This window comes from Gracilinanus agilis, chromosome 2 (genome assembly GCF_016433145.1).
Source record: "Gracilinanus agilis isolate LMUSP501 chromosome 2, AgileGrace, whole genome shotgun sequence".
NCBI classification, from domain to species: Eukaryota; Metazoa; Chordata; class Mammalia; order Didelphimorphia; family Didelphidae; genus Gracilinanus; species Gracilinanus agilis.
In genome coordinates this window covers 155,613,222-155,632,631 of record NC_058131.1, presented here as the reverse complement: position 1 = coordinate 155,632,631, position 19,410 = coordinate 155,613,222, and the positions used below count along the sequence as shown (strand labels likewise).

Below are 19,410 nucleotides of genomic sequence, written 5' to 3'. Positions count from 1 at the left end.
TGACCCAGGACAATTCTGAGGGATTTATGGTAAAGATGCTACCCACATTCAGAGGAGAGACTGCAGGAGAGGAAACATATAGGAAAAACAACTGCATGAACGCATGGGTCGGGGTGGACATGATTGAGGGTGTAGACTCGAAACTACCACACCAATGCAACTACCAACAATTTGGAAATTGGTCTTGATCAAGGACACATGACAAAACTAGTGGAAATGCGCATGGGTAGGGGGGGTGCGGGGGGGGGGTTGAAGGGGAAAGGAGGAGCATGAATCATGTAACCATGTTAAAAATGAATATTAATAAATGTAAAAAAAAAAAAAAAAAAAAGAAAGAGCCCTTTCTAATAGACAGAAATAAAGGAGGAGAAACAGTGATAAAGATATGGAAGGGTTTTTGAGGTATGGAGTAGGGGACAAACAGAAAAATTTCACAAATGACCTTTATTTTCTCATTTAAGAAGTAGGCAAGAGCATCTCCTGAAGGAGAAAAAAGGTAGATTGAGGGAGCACTTAAGACTCACATAGTAGATGTTTTGGAATGGTATTTAAGGGGAGGAGGGCTGGAACGATTTTGGGGGAGGGAGAGGTCTCCAAAGCACTGTCTCTTGCTTTTTGGGCCCCTTTAATTCTCCATCTTTTTTATTCATTTTTGCCTAATGCCATAAAGCAATTTAAAATCATTTCATCATTCTGTTTTGATAACAAGTCATTTTTTATAATCTAACAAATATCCTCCTAAAACAAAATCACAGTATCCTGAGAACTGCGACAGAATCATATCTACTTTTAAAATTCTGCATTTCTTATTGGGTATATCAGTACTAGAAATACATTGACAAATTGGAATGATTTCAGAGGAGAAAACATCAAAACATGATTTATGAGGAAGGATTAAAGGAGCTACTTAATAGCTTGGCCAAACAGTGACAAAGGAAACTGACTCTACAAGAGGTGTAAACACCAAAGGGACTGATGGATTGTTTAAAGATGCCCCAGCTACGAGAGATGGGATGAAAATTAACAACAACAACAAAATTTGAACAGGAAATGAGAAAAATAATTTACATAGCTGCGTTTTTTTCCCCTGGAAAAAATAGTGGCATTCCTCTCACTTCCCTCTGAGGGTTCTAAGAAGCTCCTGAAATATAGAGATAATCCCACATTGTTGAGGTCTAAATACCCCACCAGTGGTATTTCATGTTTTCATTGCATAATCAGAAGGAAACCCAAAATTGTCTGATGAAACCACCCCAACATTGGCAAGCAAAGTACATATAATTTCCTCTGCCATACACTTAGATGTATTTGCTGCAGTGAAAAGATTAATGTTTGTTAAGTTGGCACTTTGGAATCAGCAGGTTCTCAGATTCACAAACTTATTTTCTTGGTGTGATACCTCAGTTTTATAGATCTAATGTGTTTGTAAAGATTAATGGAAAGGTTTTTGTGTATAGCAGACTTTTAAGAGTATATCCTGGAGACTTAAAAAAGAAAAAAGACTTTTTGTGGGGGAAATGCTTTGGTTTTGCATTGGTAGAGATAATGTACAGTTTTGTTGTCTTAAGAAAATCATGGTTCCGTGTATGTGTGTGTGTGCATGTGTATGCACACATGTGTATGTTGTTTCTGTTTGTAATCAATTTCTGTCTGAACTCCAGAAATGCAGAGACACTCTACTGAAGGAGGTGGCAGCTGACAAAATTGCTGTCTTTGACCTTCTGATGCAAGTTTAGTAACTAATCTGGAAAATAATGAACTGCAATTAATGAAATCTGCTCTCGTATTCAAGTATGTTTCTCAGACAGCACATAAAATAATTGAAGCAACTTCCTGCTCTCTAATTAGTTAGATTGAATTAATTTGGCATAATAGCTTTTTTCATGTATCTAGAAGTTAGTTTTCAGACGAAGCTATTTATGTACTCCAAAGTTAGGGGCTTCAAGTGGCCTATCAGATTAATCTGGTGCTTTCAATAGTTAATGGCCACAATTGATTTATGTCATAAGGAGCATTGTCACATTTTCTTCCCATCTGATTTTGGTCTTGTCTCTTCTACTTCCCTTTCTGTGAAAAATAAAATGTTATACTAAAACATTGATCATCCCTCCACCCACCCACCCACTCTCCCTAAATTTAGCTTGAGGTGAGGATGGTGGCTGTCCCATCTCACAATTAAATATGTTTATATAATTATTTCCTCTCCCATGTCATCATGGTAGTGGTTCTCTTTGTAATATGGAAATGCCCCCTCTATCTTCCTTATAGAGCTGGTCTTTAGATTACAGGGTGAGAGTTACAATCCCTCCTTGATCTAAGGTTTCAGGTTCTGCATAAACTCACAGATGTGGGAATTGTGGGAATTGAGTGAACCACACTGACTGTTTTTGTGACTCAGTTCTGGATCTAGCTCAGTTCCTTTTCTATTCAATCATGGGTTTGGTTCAAATTTTGCCTTGTGAGAAAATTTTCAATTGTGGGAATTGTGAGAAAACCTTATTGCATTGTTTGAATCTATTCTGCATGTCCGGGGAGCTGGACCTCTTCTATCTGCTGCTCAGAGACCCAGAACCAAAGACCTAGGTTGTGCTGATCAGAAATGCAGTCAGATCTGAAGCTTGATTCAAGGAGTTTCCTCACGATTATACACCTCAAGTAACCCATGACTTATCTGAAAACTAGCCCTGTACTAGTCAATCAGTTACTGTTTCCATGATCCTTTGATTGAATAAAAGACAAATGAGGGGGAGTGGGGCACCTCTTTTTCGTATTTCAGGGAATTGCAACTGTTTGTTCTCTTCTTCCCAACTTGGAAAGTCCCCTGTCTTTCTTCCACTTAGAAATCTGATTACCTAATTTCGTATCCCAGGTAATTGTTTTTTTAACTGGTTTTATTCCATTAATTGTTTTTTTAATGTGTAAAAATCTATCTCTACTTTGGAGTCCAATACGAAGCTGAGGAGGCTTCGTCCCAATTTGTTATGCAATTGGCATGCATTGTTTAAATAAATTGATATGTTCAGAAGGTTGAACCTTTGTTTTCTTAGTAATTTCATGTTATCTGCCATACAGCTTAAGCTATATATAATAGCTTTGCCCTCAGCTTTTCAAGTGGTTTTACTTTCCCAGGGCAAACAGGTGAAGATGGTAGGCCTTGATTTCCTGTCCTTGGTTTCTAATAATTTAAGTGTTTTTCATCATGATGTGCTACTAGTATACATTTCTTCTTCTTTGGGGGAGAAAGGAGAGGCTACTTTGGGAGCACAAATTTCTTAGCAAAAGATTTTTGTTACCATGTTGCTTTGAAATGTATTTATTCTTGGCCCTGCTTACTACCTTTAGAGCGGAATCTTTTGTCTTTTGGCATTCCAATATCATAACTTATTGCTGTCTGATTGTGGCCTAGAAATGTAGAGATTATAGGGGAAAAGAAGTCATCTGAGAAGCTGTCTTTGACCTTCTGACTTAAGTTTAGTAACTAATCCACAAAATAATAAACTCTAACTAGTAAAACCATCCCAGAGAAATAAGAAGATTTCAAGATATACAGAATATAATGAAAAGATTTGAGCCTAGAGTCACATTTTAGTAATTGACATCATGCATTTTCATATGTATTTTGAAGCCTTTATTCTTCCTGTTTTCTGATTAAGAAGCATTATATGTGCTTTAAATAAACCCAATTGAACTCATTCTTCATGGAAACTGCAGGGAGAAATGTATATCTTATCCTTTTGTGTGAAGCAAATATGATATTGTCTTCCATTATCTTGCCAGATCTGCTTTTTCAAATCTTCTTTTAGATCCATTTTTAACAAAAATAATTATGTAAGAAGAGGTTTGTGGTTCAGAAAATAATCAGAAACTCTTCTCTTCCCTCACAACTTTCAGAAATCACCTTTTTTAAAGAAAAAATAATTCTCCTTTTCAAACACTAGGAATAATTTACACTAGCCTGTACATTACATACTGCTCATACATTGCTTAAAATCCAAAGCCCATCTGATTTGCAGAGTTGACCCAAAACTACTAAAATTGCTCACTTACTGACAGAAGAAATGACAGGTTTTTGTGGTAGAACGTATTCATGCTTGAATGCATAGGTTTTTAATGGGATGCCAATGTTTACACTTTTTGTCTAGAGAAAAATATAAACGAAGTTAGATTTTGGGTGAGTTCAAGCTCAATAGACTTTCAGTATAGTTGGTAGTATTTGTTTTAATTTAGATTAAAAACAACTTGATTTTTTTAATAGAGTTTGCCGTGTCAACCCAGGAAATTTCTACTATTAATTATTAACCCTTCTAAACTAGATGCAAACTGAAATGGCTTTAGTGTGATTTCAAATAGGCTGTATTAACCTTTTAGGAGTTAACTGCTTAAAGAAGAGAACATATTGTCAAACTTCATTGAGCTGTGTGCATCCGTATTTTTTTTTTACCTGTCTATCTCTGAAGTGACTACTGAGTGCTTACTGTATATAGGGCTTAATAAATATTTGTGGGACAAATGAATGAAAAAATAAATTAGTTCATTGTAGGAGGTTACAGCTTTCAATGCAAGAGGCATTGGTGAACTAGCAGACTCAGACTCTTTTTGAGTTACAACTCTAATTCAGTTAAATTCATTTCAACTTTTTGTTAAGTGCCTACTATATGCAAAACACAGTGCTAAATTGTGGGGATAGAAATAGAAACCTGATTGCTTTAGGAGGTGGTGCCTAAGATGGGCCTTACCCTAATGAGATCTGTTTATTATTTTAAAAAGAGGGCCTACCCCAAGGCAGAGATATAACCAGGGTAGGGCTACCAGGAAATAATCCCTAGGATGTCCTCATTGGGGGCACTGGACCCTTCCTTGGAGTACAGAGTATATTCTTTTCCTTCCCAAGATGGGATTAAGGGGTGGGAATGATAGTTTTCCTACTTGTCCAAAGAATGCCAGAGATCTTTTGTGTTCATCCCTCCTAAACTATGTTGTCCCAGGGCTCTAGGTTCAAGGCTATTTAATGCCTCTCTCTCCCTCCACAAAATATACACATGCTCGCTCTCTCTCTCTCTCTCTCTCTCTCTCTCTCTCTCTCTCTCTCTCATCCCTTTGAAGGGAAGGAAGGGCAAATATATGTTCCATGTGCCAGCTCTTGATGCCAGGAACTCATTTAATGGGATCATAGCTATAGATTTGGAAGGGACCAAAGACCCCCATTTGGTCCAGTCCCTTCAATTTACAGATGAGCAAGCTGAGGGCCAGAGAAGCTGGACTTGAGGTCCCACAAATAGAGTGTCATGGAGCTGGGGTTAGAATTCAGCTCATAGGACTCTGGTGTGCATCGTTTTCAGTGTCCCCTGATGACTCCAGTACCATGAGGGAGGAATTCCCCAAATGAGGACAAGCACTTTTGTGGGGAGTCTACGTAGAGTAGAAACTCTTTCCTGCCATGAAGTAGGTGATGCCCTGTCCCCCATCTGCATAAAAATAGAAGACACAGGAGATCCACATTGTCAGAATTAGGGAGGGATCACCTAGTAAAGGAGCTTTAGGAAAGAGATTGGATAGTCTAAAAAAACAATGTAGGGGAAGAGGGATAAGAATAAGCCTGCTATGTGCCAAGCACTGTGCTAAGTACTTTTACAAATATTATCACATTTGAAGCTCCCAACAACCCTGCCAGGTAGGTGCTATTATCACCCCCATTTTGTAATGGAGGGGGAAAAAATGAGACTGATTTGCCCAGGATTACACAGTTAACTGGGGTAGGAGTTTGAGGCCAAAGTAGAACTCACATCTTCCTGACTCCAGACCCAGCTCTCTAGGGTCCTGGCTAAGAGTCCAGATTGTTTATTAAGTTAGGGATCTTTACAAGGCTCTGGCTAGAAATGTGTTTGGCCTTGTAAGTCAGTTAAACTCATCTAGAATTGTGCCTTTCATTTCAACTGACTGTAGTATACCTTTTAATAAGTCCTGTATTGTGTATGATAGGACAGCTATCTGACTTGTAAGATTTAGTGCTCAAGCAGATATTTTATTTATCTTGCAAGAATTGGTCCAGTTTAGAAAAGATCTCAAAGGACATCTTCATTTTGGCCAAAAACACTTGACCCACATAACCATTAGATTTTCTCTATGTATATTTTACATTTTCTAGTCTAACAACTTCAGAGTTAGTAGTATTAACTACTGTTTTTTATTTATAGCAAACAATAAACTGCCTCCTGTTTTATTCAGCTAAGAAGATTGCAAGCCAGGTTTTAAGGCATGAATAGATGAAGATAGTAGAGGAAAAAATTTAATTGAAGATTTCATTACAAATATAAGTGGAAAAGAAATGTTTATCCATTTGTTTAGGGGGGGAGAGATGATGATTGAGAAATTTTTATTTTAAACTACCAAGGAATATAGAGACAAAAGCTTTGAAAAGTAATTGTTTTTTCTTACCATTCAACATCTTCCACACGTAAACTTTTCTAACACTTCACACCATTCATGTCTTAGTTCCACTAAAAGATTATTAAGTCAGCCACCTTAAGTGATAAAGCTGAGCAGGTGGGTGGTGCAGTAGACTCACAAAGACCTGAGCTCAAATTTAACCTCAGCTACTCACTAGTTTTATGACCCTGGGCAAGTTACTAAATCCTCTTTGCCTTAGTTTCCTCATCTGTAAAAATGAGCTGGAGAGGAAATGACAAACTACTCTAGTATTTTTGCCAAGAGTCGAACGCAACTGAAACAAGTGAACAAAACAAAATTATTCCACCATCCTGGACCCTAATTAGCTATGAAATTCAGAAATTAGTTTCTTTTTCTAGAGAGCCTATATGTCTTGTATATAGTAGGTGCTTAATTTTTTTAATTGAATAGAATATAACAGTCTAGTAAAAAAAAATACTTAAAAATAAGTAATTCCAAATAATTATTTTTCCCTCTTAAAATTTGATATTTTGGGGTTCTATTTTATCAGCAATAAATTCAAAATATTCTCTGTTTTCTTTTGTGCCATGATTTAAAAGAAATTCACAAAATGATCTTTTTATTTGAAAAAACTGAAAATATGAGGTTTCAAAAAAAAGCAGTGAATCTGGGACAGCTAGGTGGCTCAGTGGGTAGAGTGCCAGACCTGGAGACAGGGGTTCTGTTTTCAAATGTGACCTCAGACATTTTCTACCTGTGTGACCCTGGGCAAGACACTTTACCCCCATTGCCTAGCCCAGTGATGGGCAAACTACAGCCCATGGGCCAGATGTGGCCCCCTGAAATGTTCTATCCTGCTATGCAACATTATTCCTAATCTGACGAATACAATGAGTAGGATACAATACAATGAAACTTCAAAAGAGTTGCCTTAGAAACAGACTGACAGATGAGCTTTTTCTTTCCTTTGGCCTCCTCTTTAAAAAGTTTGCCTGTCACTGGCCTAGCCCTTAGCACTCTTCTGCCTTAGAACCAATACCTGGTGATTCTAAGACGGAAGGTAAGGGTTTATATAAAAAAATAAAATAAAATTGGTTAGTCAAAAATATGGAAGTTAACATATGGTTAAGAATTTCAAAGTTTGGGTTGTTAGCCTACATTGATATTAGTTAATGCACCCATATTCTTGGACCCCAGATTCAGCACTGTTTCCACTCAGTGGGGCCATGCACTTTCCATATCCAAATTCTAATCTCAGAGTCATCCTGAACTTGCTCCTGTCACTCTCCAGTTCCCCTTGGTTCTTCCTTTGTAACTTCTCTTCCATCCCTGCTTTTCCCCTTGGCCCCTCTCCTACTTAGTTCTTTTCTACCCAAGAGATTCACAGTTGAGGGAATCTTCCTGTCTCCAGTCTCTCTCCTGCCCCCAAATTGTTACTAAACTTGATCCACAGACTCGTTTTCTTAGGACATTCTGGGGCTTGCTATCTCCTGGGAGCCAGTCAGCACCCTTTCCCCTCTCCTACGTTATTTGTGGGCATTAGCTCCTGGCCCTTGTCAAACCCATCCTTCCCCAGAATGCCCCAGTGTGGTCCTGCCTCCTTGTCTTTGACAAAACCCTGCCTTTGGTGCCCTCCCTGCTCCTTTCTACCTTATCCCTGCCCAGCTCGGCTCCTTCCAAACTCCTAGATCTCTCCATGCCACTCTTTTGAGCCTTTTTGCTTCCCATTCTTAGTTGTGTGTTGGATTTTCAGTTGGACTGTAAGGGCCTTGAGGGCAGTGTCTTTGCACTGTTTGGTGTTCCCTAGGGTACCTGGGGCAGACCCAGAATGCCCTGGGCTCTCCATGAATATTTATTGAGGATGACCTGCTAGCTGAAGTCATTAAAGCCATTAAGATTCACCTCAGGGTGTGGCCTCTTGACTTGCTCTCCAGTTTGTTTAATTAAAGTGTTCTTCCCTGATTACCTCTGTTCTGCTAAATTTAATCTTTTATTGTCTGCAGCCTTACATTTTCCTTTCTCTTTACTTGTCATTTCAGCCCATTCCCAGAATTATGGTACAACCTGTCAGCGTGGATGTCGGCAGGACCAAGACAAAGCAGGTATTTGTGCCACCAGCACCAGCAGTGCTATTCTAGGAGCCAGCAGCACCCTCCCTCCCTGCTGCTAATCATGGCCGCTCCCACATGCAGAATGCACAGATGGGGTGATTATTTGGTCTGCCTTTGCACTGATTTCTTTAAAACTTCACTTTTCGATAATTAGCTGTAATATAGGTCATTTTCCCCCTTCCCGCCCCCTGTGCTCCCTGTTATATTTTTATTTTCAACTTGCTAATCATATGATTGTTTAACTTTTAGGTGCTTGACTGCTAATGCAGTCTGTTGCTTTAATAGCCCACTGCTAGGCATTGAAGCTTTCTATAAACAGAACAATCTCCTTATTCCAAGTGTTTAGCTTAATTCTCAGTTTTACATTTCATTCTGATTCATGATATCAGTGTGAAAAGACTAATGCTAAGCTGGGAGAAAATAGTCTCTTATGATCTCCCACAGATCAACAGCACTTCTAGTCTTATGAATAGCAAATCTATTTTCTCCCACTGTGCGTTCATTCTCTTAGCTAAAGTTATCTGCATAGGAAATTTTTATTTATTAAAACAAAACAAAAACAGTCCAGCTATTGGAAAGATGATTCAAGCCTCTGCCAACGACCCTCAGGCCTGAAGGACACCCTGGAATGAATTGCTATTAATGTGGAAAGAGCTATAGGCAACAAGTCAGAAAACCTGGTGCCTTTGGGAATGTGAATCCAACATTAACTAAATCCACGTGGGTCTGTTTCTCCTTGTGTAAAATAGGACTGCTTTAATATATCTGACAGGCTTTTTGTAGGATCTAATGAGGGAATTTATGCAAAAGTGTTTCAAACACAGGAAAGCATTGTATAAAGTTAAGTGATTCTTAAGAAGTGTAAGGCTTGGAGTGGACAACTGCTCTTGGGCCTATGCAGCTGCAGGCAACAGAATGTCTTCAGAAGAGCATTGGGCTGGGCCCCGGGATACCTGGGTTGCTGGTGGTCTGCCTTTTACCAGCTAAATGACTTTAGTCAGGTCCCTTTGACCAAATAGAGACCAATTTCTTCATCTAGGAAAAGAGAATCCAGAGATTTCTAAGCGGCTTCCTAACCCTGACATTCCAGGATTCTGCTGAGAACCAGATAAAATGGTGGTGTGACTGCCGGCCTCAGGACTAGATTTCGTACTAATGCCCTAGTCTCTTTCTTGCCTTGAATTGGTGCCTTCAGCCCTCCCTATAGGGCTAGTGATCTCAGGAAACAAAATAGAAAAGAATAAATAAAATATGTACCAGTTGCAAAAAAAAAAAAAGATTGAAAGACCTTAATCTTTTAGAGTAGATGTGTTGTTGAAGGTTATTGATCTGTTGAGTTTTGTAAACTTTGCAGCTCAGAAATCCATCACTAAAAGGGGCTGTTAATCTCAAGAGGTGCAGTTAATTTTGCATCCTAGAAGTGTATGATGAGGAAAAAGGAGTGCCTTTGGAAACAGGGATATAAATGACAGCTCATGTGGAAATGCATGATTTATCAGACTGCCAAGTTAAGCCAAGTAACTGTAAGAGACTTATAGATCACAGCCTGTTTCCCAGTTCAAATAAATCCTGCATTTTAAATGGAAAATGACCATTCCTGTAATATAAATAATCTTTCAGTAAATATTGGAAAACATATTTCTTTTACTGAAGCTACCCTCCTCCTGCAATCCTCTCTGCTTCCTCTCTTCCCCCATCATTGTTAATGGGCGAACAGACTAATAATCTGCCAGCTTTGTAAAAAGGCTTATTAACCAAAGGACACCTTAGCAGCATCATTGATACATTGGAATTTGGACAAGCCGTGGCTGTCAAAGCTCCAAATGAAATATGTGTTCTGTTTGTCCACTGCCAAGATGACTCACGGATAGAGTGATCGAAGAGTGAAACACCAAAACCTCCAGCCTGGTTCTATTCCTCATTGAGCTTTGGCTCCCTGGCAGTCCCTCATAGCTTTGTGTGCCTTTGTTTCATTTCAGCAGAGGAACTCCTGATCAGGGGAAAGGAACCGGGGCTTCTACAATAGTTTCAGGTGCATGAGATGGGAAAGAAAGAGCCACACACCCCATCGTCAAGAAATGGAGCCTATTCTTGTGGCTGCCCCAGCTTCTTCCAGTTAGGAATATGAAGTCAGAGCCAGTGGGCACAGGGGTCATTATTTTTGTGCTGGTAAAAGCTGTTCTGAAACATCTTCCAGCCCTCTGATGAGATCATCATTTAAATTATGCGGGAGAAAAGTGCTTCTCAGCCTTTTTAATAATCTTCACAGTCTCCCTGGGAAATGGGCCTATGTTTGCCAGGGAGGAAAGTCAGAGCCCAAGTCAGACAGTCCTATAGTTATCAAGTGACTCTTTAGTGCGGGACTCTGATCCTCCAACTATGTTTTGCTGGTGGACTCCACAACCCCTCTATGAGAACTGAAAGAAATAATATCTTTTTTGTCTCTGATTTTCTTAGCAAGAGATATTTTAAAAAATCATTGGCAAATTCCAAATATTCAACCAGGCATCCATTAATCTTCTCCAGTAGGCCAGTCACTGGGCATGGTGATGAGAATACAGGAAAATGTAACCATCTCTACTCTCGGGACCTTACATTTTATGGGGAGAATCAGCCTTACTCATTCTGTGAGACCTTGCCTGATCTCCCTAGTTACTGTCTTTCTCCAAAATTTTTTGTATATATTTTAAATACAATCATACATGTATGAGTTGAGCATAAGGATTCTGAAAACCAAAAGTATGGGGGGGGGCATACATTTCAGGCACAGAGATCATAGATTGGGTGCAAGGAATAGCATGAAGACTATTTTGGCTGGACCCAAGGGTGCATGTATATTAAATTATTGTGCTTTTTGCTTTAGGTTATTCAAGAGGATGAGCGGAAAGATTCATCTGATACTACTCTCTCATCTCCTGTCATGGGGAAGAATTCTGATAAAGTCAACAAAGTGCCTTCCCAGCAATTACATTCTTCAAATGTCCAGACGCAAGATACCCCAGAGGGTCCCCCCAGCCCCGTGAGTGAGGCTTCTAGTGGTTACTTCTCACATAGTGTCTCAACAGCAACTCTATCTGATGCCCTTGTAATTGGCATGGACCCCAATGCCCATGCTGGTAGTCAGACCCCAAGCACTCCCCCTCATCCCCCTTGCCAGGTAGTGCCTGAAGGTGATATTCTATTACCACCAGTTGTCTCATCCTCTGAGAGTACTTGTTTGACTCAGAAGGAGAATTTACCTGATGCAGCAGAAGCACAGATCCAGCCAATGCAGAAAAACCAAGATGGCAGCAGCAGTGTTGCTTTAAAGTTCAAAGGCTCAGCTTCCTGTGTCAATAAGAATGGGGACCTGGAAGATGCCTCTCCTGCCGTTGACACAAAGAGTTTCCTTTCCATTTCCTCCCAAAAGAAGGAAACCAACAGTCAGCTCATAGCTGGAGAGAGTGCATCGATTGTCAAACAGCCTGCCAGACCTAAGGACCACACGAAGCCAGTCTCTAACCAGGAAGTCTCCAAACCACAGTTGCCCCCTGACTTACTATCTCAGTCTCCTGCTGTGGCCTCTCCATTTAAAATCCAGAAGGTGAGAACTTCAGAGCTAAAATCTTTCACACAAATGCTAGGAGACTCTAACTGTCCCTCCAGTTCAAATGAAGACCAGCTGACCACCTCGGGCAGTCTCAGCAACCCAGGAGGAGCAGTCAGGGAAAAGCTAGAAATGACTTCTGACTCAGAAGAAGCTGAAGAAGTCCCAGAATGGTTGAAAGAGGGAGAATATGTCACTGTGGGCACAAACAAAACGGGAATTGTCAGATATATTGGACCAACAGACTTTCAAGAGGGGACCTGGATTGGAGTGGAGTTGGATCTACCTTCTGGTAAGTGAGTCCGACAGACAGCTCACTGTAAGCCGCCTGCAGTCCCATTGAATCCCAGACCTAGATTTAGGAGTCCCAGCACTGAAGCTCCTCTATTATTTATCTTGGCCAAATTACTTTACTTCTCCAACTCTGGTTCCACATCCACAAAATGAAGGGATTGATCATATTTGCCAAATATTTGTTATTGCATCACACTGTGCAAGGTTCTTAAAACATACTCCCAACCCCAACCCCCAGAGCAACTGGGTGGCTCAGTGGATTGAAAAACAGGTCTGGAGACAAAAGGTCTTTAGTTTGAATGTGACCTCAGACATTTCCTAGCTATGTGACCCTAGGAAAGTCATTTAACTCCCATTGCCTACCCTTCCTGCCCTTCTGTCTTAGAACTAATACACAATATTGATTTGAAGACAAAATTAAAGGGATTTTTTTAATTGCCACTTGTCAAGAAGCTTACAATGTTATGGTGGAAAAGCATGTTCTTCAATAAGTTCCGCATAGGGGAGAACAGTGTGATAAGTGCAAAGGAGTTAGAAGTGCTAAGCAGAGGGCTCTGAGCAATCTGATGAAGGAGAGGGCATTTTCAGGCTCCACAAGGGCAATGATGGAAACTTCTTAGAGAAGCTGGGCCCCTCCTGCAAGGTGAAGAAAGGAAGGAACTCTAAAGAGACAGAGATGGAAGGCTGAGAACAGCATGGACACACAAGTGGGACTAGGTAGGATGAGAACTAGGAAGGAGGGGTGAGTTTAATCCTGTTGTAATCTGTAGGAGGATTATGAGATAAGAAAAAAGGTGATGCAGTCAGGTTGTAGAGGACCTTGATGCCAGGATCAGGAGTTTCTACTTTATTCAGCAAGGAACAGAGAGTGGTTGAAGAATTTTTTATGGGGAAATGACACAATGAGATCTATCAGTGCATTAGGAAGATGATCTTGGCAACAGAATAAAGGATGAATTGGAAAGGATAACCTAAAGGCAAGAACCGTCAGGAGACCAAATGAAGGTGTTTGAGATCAGAGTGGCAGGGAAGGAAAGGACAGGGAAGCTTTGAAAGAGCTTGCCAAGATCAGATTGACCTTCAGAAAGAATGTGGGAGCTCAAGAGAGAGGGAAGAGACAAAGATGACTTCAGAGTCTTTGATCGCAAGGATGGCAGTAGCATCAAGTATTAAAGTTAAGGGAGAGGCCACCTTGGAGAGGAAGATTATTTCCATTTTGGACATGTTGAATTTGACCAAACTGTGTGGTGAGACATCCCAATGGAGATGTCCTGTAGGTTTTTGAAAATGTAGGACTGGAGTTATGGAATGACATTGGCTGTGGAAGCTTCAGAGCTTATATACATAATCAAAGCCAAGAGGTGAAAAAGTATCTAGATGATCTACAAGGTTTTGTCTAAATCTTATAGTTGATGGTTCTTCCGGAACAATCATTTTGTTTCCCTTCTTGCGATTTTTTTTACCATTCCAGAGAGGGCCAGGTATTAGATGAATAGGTTGTCACCTGTAGTTGTAGATGGCAATATGTGCTTCTTCCTTAAGAGATTGTGACATCATTTGTGATTATGAGTGTTATTTCTTTATATTGGCACATAAAACATCTGGCTTAAGATTTGTTATTAATCATAGGCTCATAGGCTGTAAGGGAGCCCAAGAGAGTACCTAGTCTTTCTCTTTGCCCCTAAGTGATTGTACCTAATCTTTTCTGAGTGTGAAAAGTTCACAATCACCATCTTAAATTCATTCATTTAATCAGTTTTTAATACTAATTTTAAAAATTTCACTACATATTAGTTAGGAGAAATACTTAACTGCAAGATGAAAGTGTAGTCTGTGTTCCTTTAGCCAAGTGGTTTTCCTTCTCTGGACCTCAGTTTCCCTTTCTGTAAAATGAGAAAGTATGTTATATGACCCAGTAGCCTACCTTCCAGCTTTAATAATCTTTCATTATAATAGAAATAAGTTGGCGGGATTATCTAGTCCTGTATCTGTCCATATTTGAGAGGTGGCAGCACTCCTCAGGCAGGGGGGCCACACAGTCAAGGGGCATCTGGCCATCTGGCCCTGTGGCGGCCTGTGCTTCTCCCCTCCCCCCTCACTGCCTACACCTACGCCTACACCGGCCCTGCAGAGCTCTTGGCCAGGCAACACAGTGAGTCCAAAGGGGGTCCCTGAAGGAACCGCACGAGAGCTTTGCTCTCTATGGGTCAACCTGGAGGAGGGGGTCCCCAGAGCGCAGCCAAGTACCAGCCGTGTTGGACCGTGGCGGGCTATTGGCGGAGGGAGGCAGGGAGGGGGTGCTGAGGAGTTTGTCCCAGCTTGAAGGTAGAAAGAGAAACCACCCAGCACCTCCTAAGTCCATTTTTTGTTTTTCCCTTTGCTCTTCTCTAAGGTAAGAATGATGGCTCCATTGGGGGAAAGCAATATTTCAAATGCAACCCTGGCTATGGTCTCCTTGTGAAGCCAGGCAGGATCAAGAAAGCCACAGGGCCGGCCCGGAGGCGCAGCGCGGGCCTCAGACTCCAAGGAGCGACCATGGAGCACCGCAAGAGCGGGAATCTGTCCGGCTCGGCCTCCAACTTGGCCTCATTGACAGCCCTCGCCAAGGCTGAAGGGGGATCCGCGCTGAGGCCCGAGAGGGGCCAGAAGGCTGCAGAAAACCGGAAATCCTGGGCCAGTTAAGCACAGTCCTGCCAGCCAGCTCTGTGTCCACTGGAGAGGCCCCGGGAGCTCCTGACACATCTAGGCACACACGGACAAGATCATGGGAAGGCTCTTCCCCCACCCCTTCGGAGCCCTCTGATGGCTGCCGTGCACCCTCGTGGCCCTCTCTGGGGACAGCCGCTCGGGGCTTGACCTCCTGCCTTTCAACCTGTGGAACCACCCAGGCTTGAGAACTGGAGCTTCCTGTGGGGAGCTCAGATAGAAGCATTGCTAGAGGCACGAAGCGTGCTGTCTTATCCCTGGGTTTTTACTGGTTTCAGAAGCTATTTTTTCCTGAGTCCAGCAGAAAGCCGGGAGAATAGGAAAGCCTCTCCTGAGCAGCAGGATAAGAAGGCTCTGAAAGGAGGCCTGGGCTCATCTCTGACCCTGCCCTTCCTGGGCTTCTGCTAACACTTTAATTCTAATTTTTTGTGATTCCATTGACCCCTTCTTTTTAAGTAGAATTAAAACTGAGGCCTCCTTTCCCTGCCCCAAAGAATGACTCCCTCATGCTGGCCTGAGATCTCGTGGCTCCTAGTCTTATTCTGTTTGCCTGCTGGCCTTGGTCAATGAGTCCTTTCTGGGGCCCACTCCCACCCCCGCAAATGTTCTCTCTGCCGCCGCCATGTTTCCCCCACCCCTCCCACCCCCGGGCCAGGCTTTTCAAAACATTGCTTACCTGAGTGGGGGCTCTTTTTTCCTTTAAGAAATCCTAAAACTGCAGGGCCCAAACCTCCCTCCCCCCTTTTTCCTTACTTTCTCTTACAGGGTATATAGTTTGAAAAGAATGTCCTTGCCTTAAACTTGGAAGACTGTTTTGTTTCCCAACGATGCCCTTAACAGAGTGTTTGGATAGTATTTATTTGTATTTATTATTTTTTTTAACCCTAAATAATGTGCGAGCTACAATCTTTCACTGCCTTCCGTAGACCCAGGTGCCTTCTGTTCCCTGGTGCCCAGAGCCTGCATGGGGGAGTAGCCAGCCTTGTCTGGGAGGGGCCAGAGACTCCTGACCACTCTGGAAGGGTCCTGGGTCTGGGCACCTCTGGCGAGCCGTACTTCATTTTCAAACACACAAGTGACCTTATTCAAATGAAATGGAAACAAAAATAATTTCACAAAATGCTAAACACTAAATAACTCAGATGTTTCCTGGTTTAGTCATCAGGAGGGTCCTGACCCCCGCCATAGTAACTCCCCAAGTTAGCCTGGCTGGCGTGCGAGTGTGCATGTGCGTGTGTGCACGGGCTGCCTGGTGTTTTATGTAGGCGTATCTTTAGTGGGACCCTTAACTGGTGCAAAGATTTTAGGAAGTCTGTGGTGTTGGTTTGAGAAAAGCTCTATTTTCACTGGCCAAACTCAAAGTCAGCATTTCTTTCCATCATGAATGTAGCCAACAAAACCTTGTGAGAAGAGGAGCCCATGTTCCCTGGACTGCTTGTGGGGAACAGCCACATGGTCAGCCCCTTCGGTGCATGTCCCAGTGGCCAGAGGCCCATTGGGGGTCCCATGCAGTTCCCTAGCTGGGCCCCAGCTGCCCGGGACCCGTCTTGGCCTCTGTTTTCCTCACAGACATCTAACCCAGGGAGGATCCGCTGGTGTCTCCCAGGCCTTGAGGGCCCGGAGCAGAGCCAGCCCGGAGGAGGGAAGTGTTTTCTGGAAGGGCACATCGGGGCAACCTGGGATTCCCCCCACCAGGTGAGGCCACAAGAGAGAACCAAACAGCGGCTTTTAGATGCTTCCGGAGACTCCAAGAGCCCCAAATGCAGTCACCGTGGAGCGAGCTGACCTTGGTGCCTTCCCCAGGCCCAGTGTGGGCTGCCGCTTACCTTCCTGCCTAATTCCTTAAGTTTGTGAAGATGAAGGAACAAATGGCAGATTCGGAAGTGCAGGACTTACATTTTCTGTGCCCCGCAGCAGTGTCCATCTTTTTCACTTTGTTGGCTCATTGGCCCGAGAGCACGCAGTTGTCCCCCTGTTTGTGAGCTCCTCCTTGGGAAACACCTTCGGGCATGGGGATGGAGCAGGTGGTCAGTGGCCTGCTGGGCTGTCGGGCTCTTCCTGGCGTGGCCAGGGATTGGAAACCACAGGGAGCCCGGGCTCTCCTCTGACCCCGGGGCTCTGGCCAGGCCCTGGGCCTGAATCCCAGCTTTGGCAGCAGCCGTCTGACTGACCCTGGGCAAACCGTCAACTTGTGCCTCCCTCGGGTTTCCTTTTTTTTGTGAAATGAGAGGGTGATCCTCGGTGGCCTCCCCTCTTCCATCTGCTCTAGATCAGTACCCCAAGGTTCCTTCCCTTTGGGGGTCTCACATTTCTTGTAAAATAACGAGGCTGGACGGCAGGATCCCGAAGGCTCCCTCCATCCCCACGTCCCCCCATCATCTTGGCAGGGAGTGCCTCAGAGCAACAAAGAAGGGACTTTCAGCAATGCAGCCAGGGGGCTGCCCCCCTCCTGGGCTCTGGTTGTCAGGGGGGGGGGAGAGATGATCACCAGCACTCGCAATCCAGACACTCGTTAAAGAGCTGGGTGATGCCCTGTGAAGAAGCTTAAGATTAATTAACTTCCATTAATTAAAATCCTAGTAATTGCTTGCAACACTGCCTTAAATTAAACTTCTTTAACAATCAGCTGTTTTCCAAGTGATTTGCCTTTTTCTTCTAATCCCTCTGTGTTAGGTACAGTTGGGCTGAGGATGGTGTAAATGTCTAACAAAACAGGTTTAAGCACAGAACTTTGTGCCTAAAATGTCCAGATCACCAGATGAGATCTCAGGCTCTTGGCCTTTATGGGACTAGTTGCAGCTGCCGCCCCCTTACGGAGCCTCGACATCCCTGAGCATCCCTGGTCCGCCGAGGGCTCCTGGTCACCCCCCACAAACCTACCTGCCAGGTGGTACCGGCTTTGATCCAGGACAAACGTGGGTGGCTACATCTTGGCAACATCCAGAGCCGAGAAAAAGGCAGTCGGATATTAAACCTGAAAGGGATTGTCCGATGTGGGACTCTCGCGTACAGATGAGGAAACCCAGACCCAGAGAGGCCAGGGAGTTGTGGAATCCCCAGAACGAGGTATCAGGCCCAGGACCAGAACCCCGGCCTCCTGACGCCCAGTCTGTGGCTGCTTGAGTCACCCCTTAAACTCCAGGCCTTTGGCCGCCTCCACTGACCAGTGCCTGGCCCCCTGTCCACTCCGGAGGGAGGAGGCCATAGGGAAACTGCCAGATGGCCGTGGTGAGACTGTCCGAGGCCGGCCATCTCCTCCACTTCCTGCTGGATCTTGTGACCAAGGACCACATGTTTGGGCTTTCCTTTTCCCAAACCCATCCACCCCCACTGTCTTCTCAGAATCCCTGCTTTGGGCAACCCTGCCTGGGAGACTGACCCCGGCCTCTCGAGGCCAGGACGGGCTGGACACCTGCTCCCCAGAGCCTCCTGAGTCAGCCCTTCTCAGCCGGCACTTGGGGACACCCTCCGGCCACATGGCACCAGACGCAGGGCTGTCACTGCTGGTCCCGATGTCCCACTTAACCTTCCCACCACCGAAGGCATTTTTAAAATCTGATTTTAGGTCAAGATTCTCTTCTTGTTTATTTCCATCAACAAAACTGGGTGCTTCCCCCAGCAGGAGGATGTTTCTCCGGGGAAAGGGGAGAGAGCCTGAGCCCCAGGAAGGGGCTCCCCAGGGAGAGGCGGCTGGGGCCGTGGGGGGTCCCCTTCTGGGCTCTTCAGAGCCAAAGGTTATGGTGCAGTTCTGCCTCTTAGTTTTGTTTTGATTTGTTCCTGCCATCAGCCAAATGAATGCCCAGAGGACTGAGGGGAGGAAAGGAGTTTCTGAAAGTTAGAGCCCTCTTTGTTGTCATTCCGTTCAATTAAAACCAAACCCACAATAGAATTACTAATGGGGAAAGTTTGTACCCAGCTCCAGGTGAGTCCTGTCCTCCCCCCTGCACAGCAGCCTGCCCTTGGGCCTCCGCGGGCCTTATTCTTACTTGAAAATCCTTCCATTCCCTTTTGGCCCGAAGCACCCCAGCGTCCCGAAGGCTTCCCCAGGGCGTGGGTGCACGTGAGCAGATTTCCCTCTGGGCCGCCTCACTGTGGCTGCTTCCCTTGAATTCTTCCTGGGCCGGGACATTCAGGCACTTTACGTGGGAAGAGACGTCTCCCTTAGAGAAGTCGTACCCGCTGCGCCCTCCGCCTCGCGTGAGCTTGGCCACGCTCGGAGGACAGTCGCGCGTTGCGGGTTGCTTCGCGTATCGGAGGGACAAGACCGATCTCACCCGCCTCTCAGCAAGCCTCCGGAAGGAGCTC

The 19,410-nt window shown here is 43.9% G+C and overlaps 1 protein-coding gene across 1 annotated transcript in view; it reads left to right on the top strand.

Moving 5' to 3' along the window:
* Window positions 1-16,212, top strand: part of KIF13B (kinesin family member 13B) — a 280,794-nt gene extending 264,582 nt beyond the window's left edge. The window contains 4 exon segments of the mRNA XM_044663470.1: window positions 8,448-8,570; window positions 11,449-11,712; window positions 11,983-12,397; window positions 14,792-16,212. Coding sequence (XP_044519405.1) covers window positions 8,448-8,570; window positions 11,449-11,712; window positions 11,983-12,397; window positions 14,792-15,081 — 1,092 coding nt within the window. The 3' untranslated portion in view covers window positions 15,082-16,212.
* The last annotated feature ends 3,198 nt before the right edge of the window (window positions 16,213-19,410 follow it).